This window comes from Magnolia sinica, chromosome 13 (genome assembly GCF_029962835.1).
Source record: "Magnolia sinica isolate HGM2019 chromosome 13, MsV1, whole genome shotgun sequence".
NCBI lineage: Eukaryota > Viridiplantae > Streptophyta > Magnoliopsida > Magnoliales > Magnoliaceae > Magnolia > Magnolia sinica.
The window spans coordinates 35,171,950-35,182,325 of NC_080585.1; the positions used below are offsets into that span (position 1 = coordinate 35,171,950).

The 10,376-nt window shown below is 39.8% G+C and overlaps 1 protein-coding gene across 1 annotated transcript; it reads right to left on the reverse strand.

Annotated features, from left to right (window-relative positions):
- On the reverse strand, positions 1-844 carry LOC131223555 (large ribosomal subunit protein eL6-like). The gene has a single exon (XM_058218995.1). The coding sequence runs from the start codon at positions 783-785 to the stop codon at positions 192-194; it is 594 nt and encodes a 197-aa protein (XP_058074978.1). The 5' UTR covers positions 786-844; the 3' UTR covers positions 1-191.
- Positions 845-10,376: the final 9,532 nt, after the last annotated feature.

Below are 10,376 nucleotides of genomic sequence, written 5' to 3' on the forward strand. Positions count from 1 at the left end.
TTTTTTTAAATAGAATATTAGATGAAATCTATTGCAAGCAAGAGTAGCATAAAAACATAATCAAGGAGTCTGCCACCATTCAAAACTGAAATAGTACTGCAACATTTCACTGAAATCAAACAAAATTCCTGACAAGGAAATAATCCTAACATTTCTGTAGAGTCTCGTCTAGAAAACAAGCTCATGTGGTTTCATGCCTGACCTAAGAGAGAACCTGGCAGCCAAGCCTTCAAATCTGGGACTGCCTCAATGCACTTGATCAGCTGGGCATCCACAGCCTTCTGATCATCCTTCTTCTCCTGTGGAAGGGACTTCGTTTCCTCTTTCTCAGCCTCAAAAAATTCACCCTCTCCCTTCTTCTTCTTTCTCTTGGTCTCCTTAGCAAAGTATTTGTCATCATACTTTTGAACATCTACACCAGAAATATCAACCTTGGTAGAGGTCGCAATCATGTAAGCCTGATTAACATGCCGCAGGGGGACGCCATTGACCTTAAATGGGCCAGTAACAAGAAGCAGACCCGACGAAAGCTGATTGAGGAAAACGACCCGCTTGCCCATGAATCTACCGGCCAGAATTAGCAGAACCTTTCCAGGCGTGATGCTTGCCCTAAGCTTGGTGGGCTTGGGTTTGCGGTGTTTTGGAATCTGTTTCTTCACATCATCGGCAAGGTAGAACTTGGGGGGTTTTACCTCGAGAGCGGTGGGCTTGGACTTGGGATCGTGGTGGGGAAAGGATCCACCGTTCTTGGCCTTGATGGCCCGCAGACCCCGCTTGTGATACATCTTGGACTACGAGTATTTGCTGATCCCACGGATCAGATCGGGGTTTCTGCTCGTCATCCTCAGCTTCTTCCCGCTCGACGCCATTGATGCTGATGGAAATGTCTAAGCCGCTCTTTCTCTGCTTTGGCTCATTTTGGAGAGTTTAAAAAAAAAAAAAAAAAGATCACATTTGAAGAGAAGGTCACGACATACAACATGGATCATTTACAGAACTAGTGGATGACAAATTATGTAACATACAAAGATGGTTCAGCCACTTATGCAATTAGGAAAGGTTCAAAAGGACATACATATTTGAAAGTTGGTCAAATCATAAACACGCATATTATGGACAGAGACATTTTCATTAATAGGCCACCTAGTACTCATAAACAATCATTGAAAGCATTTTTTGTCTATGTGCATGACAACCATACTGTTAAGATCAATCCTCTTATTTACGCTCCCCTAGGTGCGGATTTTGATGGGGATTGCGTTCATATGCTAATTCATAGATCATTTTTTAAGATAAAAGGTGTCAATTATATATAATTAAAAAAAACTATAGTTCAAAAGCAGACAATAAAGACCACAAATTCTGATTATAAAAGTGATATTTAGAGTTAAGCTTACCGTCATTGTCATGTTGAAACCGTTCCTTGAATACGAGGACGTCCCTTATTGATCTAAAATAGTCAAAGATAATTATAATTAAAAGAAAGAAAGAAAAAAAAGAAAAGAAAAAAAGGCAAGCAGGTAATTAAACACTCAAATGCTACTAAAAAGAAAAATATAAACTATTTGGTTAACTCCTCTTGAAGTGACACCTACACCAACCTGCAACAACGGAAACTAGATCAGTCCCAAATGTGTACTTAGCAATCAAGGCATCAAAAAATGTAAGAGTACCTTTGGGGTGAGAACCAGCCAGTGTATCTTCAGTAGCTGCCACAACTTCTGGAATATGAAGATCTGCAACACCCAAAACTAGATCCTGTAAATAAGAGTACCTCTAGCATCAACATCTTGCTATTTACATGATTTTAAGTTAGTCAGAGTAAAACCATTTACCCTTGAAGGAACTTACAGTAGAATGTACACTATTTGAAGTGTAATTTCTATACACCTGCAAAACCAACAGCAGCAATGGAAGAAATTACATCAGGACCACGTAAAAACTTATCGTCGGAGTTGATCGCATTCTCTGTAACAGCTACATTACAAATCAATGCTTTCAAGAAAATAAAGGAAAAAAGAAAAAAAGAAAAAAAGCTGGAGATCAAACTGTTCACCCTGCAATTTCAACCACCAACTTGAACTGTGATATCATCCCCATGTCCATAGATTTACTTGTGTTTACATATGTAATTATGGTAAAACCTAATAGTTCATACATGTTCAACTGCAGTTTATACAACTTTTTAGTGGTTCAACAGACAGCTCACAATGGTTCAGACAGTTTTTTGAGTTTCTAAGTGGTTTGGATCGAACTTGTGAAGCAGGCCATACACATCCACCACCTGAGAAAGGGCCACAATAACTTATCTCTAAACCCACTTCATTTATACATCATACAGCCCAGCCTGCGATGAGCTCAACTACAAGCCGCATCCAATAGAAAACTTGTAATCGCAGCAGCTACTAGCCCCATTCATCAATATTTATATTTCACATAGCTAACCTGCAGCTTCGTCGTGCGCACACAATATTCTGCAGATAAGTCCATTCCTCTAAACCTGTTGCAAAAGGTCTTACACAATGGAAGTTCAACCATGGATTATGATGCTTCTGCATGGTAGGAGAGATCATTGGAATCTGAGGACATCGTCCAGTTAGGAACCAAATATCTATTACAATGAGTTCATACAATGGACCAAAAGGTGAAGGGACTGAACTTGCCTTCTCTAGATGATGGCGAAGATAAATAACAACATGCATTGCCTTAATGGCGGCAACCCGAAAAGATAACAGCACGAAATAAATGAGTTAGTCATAGGGCCAGATTTGAACAAAATCTACATGAGCTAGAAGTAAAATTGCATGGTGTTAACAACAAAAACAATAACAATTATGACATGATGAAATGGTTAAAAGCAAAATAATATTTTTTTTAGAGGAAAGATCTTGGTGTCTACCTATATATTCAAACAGTGGAAGAACATGTTGGCAGACTACAGTCTTGCACATGCGCCATGTAGTCCCCATAAAGTAAAAAATTCTCGATTGTCTATTGAGTTTTTTTAGGTGTTTGGCCGCACAACTCAACAGTCCTAACTGAATCTAGAGAAATGAGCAAATTAAACGTAGGTTTCCTCATATTCGTAACTCATATTCGTAACAAGAAGCAAGCGTCATGTTGAAGTCACATCCATTAGAATTCCAATTTTCAGGGAACACATGCCTTGATATGGGGTGCTAGGGACAGATTGGTCATTTATAATTTATTAGACTAGACTAATTATTGCAATCCGAATTGATGAGGCACTCCTATGCACCCTTAGTCTCTATATGGATGTTAGATTTGAACTGGAACACAAGATTAAAAATAGAGACAATTTGGGGTTTGGTATCAATATGAATTACAATGGTGCCATTGCCACTTTGGTCATTTCCTCTGTTGAATTGTATGCACCCAATTCAGTTCTATTGAGCACCCAAATGCACTCTTAGGATGCAACCAGATGTAAACCTAGACTAATTTGTGAAAATTCAATCGAGTAAAGAGGCAATGGTCAATTTTAATGACATTCCCTCCTGTTCTAGCCCTCAAATTGCGTTACTTATAACTTGAGAGGATTGCAATTGCAATTTAGAGCCTAGTTCTCAATATGAATGCCATGGAAGATAAACGAAGTTTTGTAATCTCCTCTTCATTTAACTCAACTACTCATTTCGAACAAGTGTGTCTGATATGAATTTAAACGTTGCCGCTCAATTTGACAGCTACTTCCACATTATGATCACTAAGGTAACTAGAATTCAATCATCTCCACTTAATTGAAAAGTTTATTGCAATTCAACTGATTAATTTATATCAAAATTACTTGAAAAAGGAAGGATTTGAGAGAAGCAAAGAACACCATTTGACTCTATGTATACAATTATACGTGTGAATAGACAATTCCAAGTATTTGAATTAAAGTTTTCTATCTTAATCTTATCTATATATAATATGGGCATACATAGCCATTTTTCAACACTCTTTTTTCCTTTTTTAGTCCAAACCATATCAAAACTGAACTTTTAATTTCCACTCCGGTTCCAGTTATATATATATATATATATATATATATATGAGAAATGCTCACACACAACTAGTTGGACTGTGAGTCCCACTAACCGGGCATTTAATGTTAATAAATGTTGTATCGGGAAAATTATTTTAAAAAAGAAAATGATTTACCCACTTTGATCGGCCCCACCATGGTGTTAGTGGGAAATCCACCCCCAATCATCACATTTCACCTCACGCTGGACCCATGGTCTGAAAATTAGCTCCATACATGGTTAAGGTGGACCACACAACTAAAAACAGAATACGGTAAGAGCTTATCCTCCAAATCGTCTTCCTTGGCATGGCCCAGTTGAATCATGTCTAGGCATGATTTCTTAGACATCAAGCCTAACTTTTTGTATAGCATATAATGGTTGGAGTGGATTTCCAAGGCCCAACTGGGTGAGCCCTGTAAAAATCAAGGGTCAACACCTTTCCCAATTGTTTCCATTTGGTATGGCCCACTTCATTCACGAATTAGCTTAGATTTTTTTATGTGGGCCCAACATGGGATTAAACATATAATGATCAGAGTGGATCCCACACACATATCACAGTGGCCCCGTTAAAAGATGAAAGGTTGAAGTCAGTGATTCACTTGTTGGTTTTGAGAAAATTGGTACGTTACCAAGAATGGGCGGGAGTAGATCAGGTGTTACCTGGGTAACATACTAATAGGTGCTTCCTTAACCGTGGGACCCACTTTGATATATTTTTTTGTATATCCACACCGTCCATCAGTTTTTACAAATCATTTCAATGAATGGTCCCAAAAATTAAACAGATCCACCTATCAAGTGAGCCCCACCACAGGAAATAGTGAACATTGAACGCCCATCATTAAAACCTTCCTATTGCCCACCGTAATGTTTATTTTCCATCCAACATCCAACTTATTCATAAGGTCATGCAGACCTAGATTACGAATTAAAAATATATCAACGTAATCCAGAACTTCCATCACTCTAACAAGTTTTCAATGGTGGGGTTAATTCTTACTGTTTTCTATGGCGTGGTCTACTTTAGCTTTGGATCTCCTCATTTTTGGCCTCATGCCCTAAAAATGTTATGATAAAATAGATGGATGGTGTGGATATAACATATACATCATGGTGAGGACCATGCAGCTTTGCCACATCAACACATTCGGTTGTGTGTTCCCCTCCTTGCCATCCGAGTCTTTCTCGGAACCAATGCACACCTTTCATCTTTTGATGTGGCCCACCATGATGTTTACATGAGATCCACTCCTTTCATTATATGTATAATTCCATATTAGACGTAGAGCCAAGAAATCACGTTGATCTGTAATTCAAGTGGGCCATAGGAAGGGAAACAATTTGAAGGATAAGCTTTTCCAAGGCACTATTTTCTATTATGTGGTCCACTTAATTTATGGATGGATCTAATTTTTTTCCCCTATGACCATTATGGGGCGACTCATCTGATGGTTGGTGTGGATTTCATCTTAACTCCATTGTGGGTCCCACCCAAGCCATCAAGTCGTTTTCCTCTGGGAAACAACTTTCCCCTAAACAAATTTATTAGCATTAATTACGCAACTAGTTGGACACTACGTTTTGGTCCAACTAGCTAGGCATTTAATGCTGAGAGAGAGGGCGTTTGCTTCACCTTAGCTTTTTAAGAGGTCTCTCGAGAATGATCCCCAGCTTGGGTGGGCCCCACTGTGGTGTTAATGTAAAATCCACCTTAACCATCATGTATGTCAACCCATGTTAGACCTAGAAACCAAAATCCAACTCTATCCATGGTTCAAGTGAACCACATAATTGGAAATAGTGTGTGAAAAAAGCCTACCTTCCAAAATAGTTCCTTTGATGAGGTACACTTAAACCAAGTATAGCCCTAATTTTTGAGTTCTACATCTAACCTTTGGAGTGGCATCTAATGGTTGGAATTGATTTAATTTACTCATGATTGTGAGTATTATAAAAATCAGAGGTTGACATCTCTCCCTCTACTGTTCTATTGGTGTGGCCTACCTGAATCAATAGTCAGTTTGATATTTTGTACCAAGACGTAGAATGAGATAACACATCTAACGGTCAGACTGAATGTCACATGCACATCATGATGGTCGACCCAATAAAAATAAGGTTATACATTCCTCTTCAGCCGTTTAGTTTCTTCGGCTCCATTACAAGATAAAAGTTCTTATTATATTTTTTGAAAGGAGAAACAAAAAGAGTGGATTAAGTGCGGCCCCTTCCTCATGCAACACAGTTCGTCCCTGATCATTCAGCCCACATTGACGTAGGTATTGTATATCCACACTGTCCATTGGTTTTTTTATCTCATTTTAGAACATTAATCTAAAAAATGAAGCAGTTATAAATATCGAGTGGTACACACCATAGGAAATAGTGGATATTGAACTCTTACCATTAAAATTTTCCTAAGGCTCACCATAATTTTTTACTTGCCAACCAACTTATTGATAAGTTCACAAAGACCTTGATGAAATAAATTAAAAATAAAAAAACAAATTTCAGCTTGATTCAAAACTATTCCCCCACAAAAAGTTTTTTAATGGCTAATCACCACAGTTTCTGTGGTGTGGTCCACCTGAGAATTTTATCTACTTCATTTTTTGAATCATGTCCTATCATGAGCTGAAAATATGGATGTAGGGCATGGATACACAATACGTATATCAAGGTAGGCCCTAGGGTTAGGGATGCACAGTACTACTTGAGGATAGGCTGCACCTAATCCACTCCCACTTTTTCCGAAACACACCTTTTCTCTCGGAATTTGAAGTTTAGCAAAGGGAGAAAAGGCCTACCTTGATTTTTGATATGGCCCACAGAGTCATATATATAAGATCTACTCCGACTATCAGATGTGCAATCTCATTATAGGCCTAGAGCCTAAGCATAAGGCAGACTTATAATTCAAGTGAGCCACACCAATAGAACATTTCAGGAAGAGACGTTGACCTTTGATTTTTACAGGACCCCAATCATAAATATGTAAAATCCACTCCAACCATTAAATGAAACAGAAAATTCTAGGTGTGGGACTGAAAAATAAGATCCACAGGTGAGAGGGCCTCATCAAATGAATCATTTTACAGAGTGAGATATTTTAGCACGCTGTTTCCAACTGTGTGGTCCACCTGAACCACCAATGGGGTTGATTTTCAGTCCATAAGTCTAACATAGGATGACACACATGATGGTCGGGTGGATTTTACATTAACACCACAAAAGGGCCCACCCAAGCCATTAACCATTTTGAAAGACGCGTTTGAAAGGTAACCTGAAACAAAGTCCTATATCCATCTCCACATTAATTAGCATTAATTAATTGAACTAGTTGGATGGTCCAACTAGTTGTGTAAGCATCTCTCTCTCTCTCTCTCTCTCTCTCTCTCTCTCTCTCTCTCTCTCTCTCTCTCTATATATATATATATATATATATATATATATATATATATATATATTCCTTGCCATATTTTTGTTCAACAATGGGACCAGCTTTAGCTCTTCCCTATCAATAAAATAAAATAAAAAACCCAGAAGCCATATGTGAGGATAATCTGTCCACACTTCCTATAACATAATCATGCCTGCAAATGTACACTGATGGCCTGCTAAAATGACTCACACCACAAATAGATGGAGATACATTTTCTGGTTTCCACCCCAACCACACCACTCACTGAGAAACACTACCTATGTAAATATAAAGCCATGGGACTAGCTTTTCAGCTTACACAACCCCAAAAAAAAATGAAAAAGGCATATGCACAAACTGCTCTAAACATGCCAGCCATCTCCTAATCAATCATCAAGTCTATAAAATCAAATTTTGGTTAAGGCCTATAATCAACCTGGGGGCAAAGGGCCTGTTTCGGTGTACCCCATAATGTAGATGGGACCTGTTATTGCTCGAATCTGGATTTAATCAAAGGAGAAGCTCACCCTAATGCGGCCAACAAAAATCTGGATAATTGAAGCACCAGGGAGAGGGAGGGGGAGAGAGAGAGATAGAGAGAGAGAGAGAGGGCCAGAAAGCAAGCGGAGAGGGAGATCAAGAGAGCGAGCAAAGAGGGCCGAAGAGCGAGCAGAGAGGGAGATTGAGAGAGCGAGTGGAGAGGGAGATCGAGAGAGATGACCCGCTCAATGAAATTGGGAAAAGAGCACTCGATATTTTGGAAATCCTATTCTAAATAAGATAAACATTTCAAATCCGAAACAGTGTGCATTTACCAATGTTTATAACAAAAAAAAATCTATTAACAGTCGTACATGCAAGAGGGACCATTTTTTGGATGGTTAACACCGTATTATATAAGAAAATTATAAATATTAAACATTTACAACTAGATGGATTATTTGAATGGTCTGGATAACTCTATATCATTCCCACTATTTTCATGAACGAGTCACCACTATTTTACATTCTGTACAAAACTCACAGTTTTTTACAACAGAAAAAAAAAATGGTAAACATAGCTTTGGAAAGGGGAGGGCTCTATGGGCCCCACCATGATGGATATGTTTCATCCACGCCGTCCATCCATTTCTCAACACCATTTTGGAATTGATCCCCAAAAATGAGCCCTAATTAAGTCTCTGGTGAACCACAAAATGAGAAAATGCTAGATGGTTGGACGTCCACCATTCAAAACTTCGGGAGCGCCGACAGATTATTGAGTTTCGCCGACGGCTTTTAGCCATAGCCGAAACCACCCCAAGTCCGTTGGCTTTACCTAGTTTTTTAATAGTGAATGCTTGTTTGAATCTTGATAGATTGCACAACCTTTGGACTTTACTGTTGGGCATGGACGTAGGAGCAATGAAGGAGGTTTTGGAAGAATTAACCTTCTGACCTGAAGCCGTCTCGTATTCATGGACGAACCTGAGGAGATTGCGCACATTAGGTTCCCTACCATTAAGAAATAGAATAACATCATCAGCATGAAAAATGTGAGAAATTTTGGGGTAATTTTTAGGAAGCTTGTATGGCTGGCAGCTCCCTAAAGCAAAAAGACTGCTAATGCCCCAGCAAAACACCTCGGCAGCAATGATAAAAATGGACAGAGATAGCAAATCTCCCTACCTTAGACCTCTGCTAGCTTTGAAAAACCCAAAATTTCTACCATTAATAAGGATAGAAAACCAGACATCTTTCCAGCATCGCTGCAATTGAGAGATCCACTGGCAATCAAAGACAAATTTCTGAAGCACCTGAGATGTAAGGCCCGTATCCTAGACCGTACCATTTCGTAGGCTTCCGCGGTCCTCCTGGTTGAATTCTGGCGACCCGCGACCTGTAATCGACGTTTGCGTGCAACCCTAAGTCACATCCCTAAGATCTATATCGGCTCGACTCGAAACTTATATCCTAGCGACTGTACCATCGCCGCAATTCCAACGCCACGTCTCGCACGCTGATGCGATACCCAAGTGAAGATGTGGGCCCATGTTCATTTCAAGGAAAATGCCGCATGTGCAAATTTCGAAAGAATCTCTGCAACCTATCCCATCAATCAATCAATTAATCAAGTACACACTCTATCAGAAGTATAAGTAACCATCCCCTCTTTCCCTAAGCTAACTCTCATATCACTCACACCCATCCCTCTCTCCTTACATCACCCATCACCCATCACTTCATCTCTTTTCATCCCATCACTTCTCTTTTTGTCTCTCTCTCTCTCTCTCATTTCTCTCTTCACTCTCAAGCTCCCAAGGAGAGCATCCAACGTCCAAGCTTCCCAAGCCAATCCCAAGTGTGGCCCACTTCCCTACCCCAAAAGCTCTCATCCCCACCATCAAAACTTCATCATCCACCTTCAAAGGTTGAGCATAGGAGCTAAGGAAGCTAAGGGACCAAGAAGGAGTGCAATAGGTGGGTGACCCACTGTTGATTTTCAATTTGATGGCTCACTTGTGATGGGACCCATTTTGATGTATGTGTGTGATCAAAGAGGGGCCCATAGTGGCGGGGTCCCTCCACTACACCGTTCTCTCTCTCTCTCTCTCTCTCTCTCTCTCTCTTGTTCTTGATGATGATGATGATTATATGGCCCACTTGATCCACGCCATCCACGAGATGGACCCACCTTGAAAACGGATTAGCTGGGTACCTCACACTAGTTATATAGCTGGTGTATTGATGCCACCAAGCTCTGTGGGTCCCATTGCTGTGACGACAACATGTGTTGTGGGTCCCACCATCTACACCGTCCATGGACTAGATAGGTGGAAGCCCGACATGATGTATATGTTTCAACCCGTGTCGTCCATCTGATGAGCTATGTGGGGTGCCCCGTGATGCATTTGTGATCCACACCATCCATCCGTTTT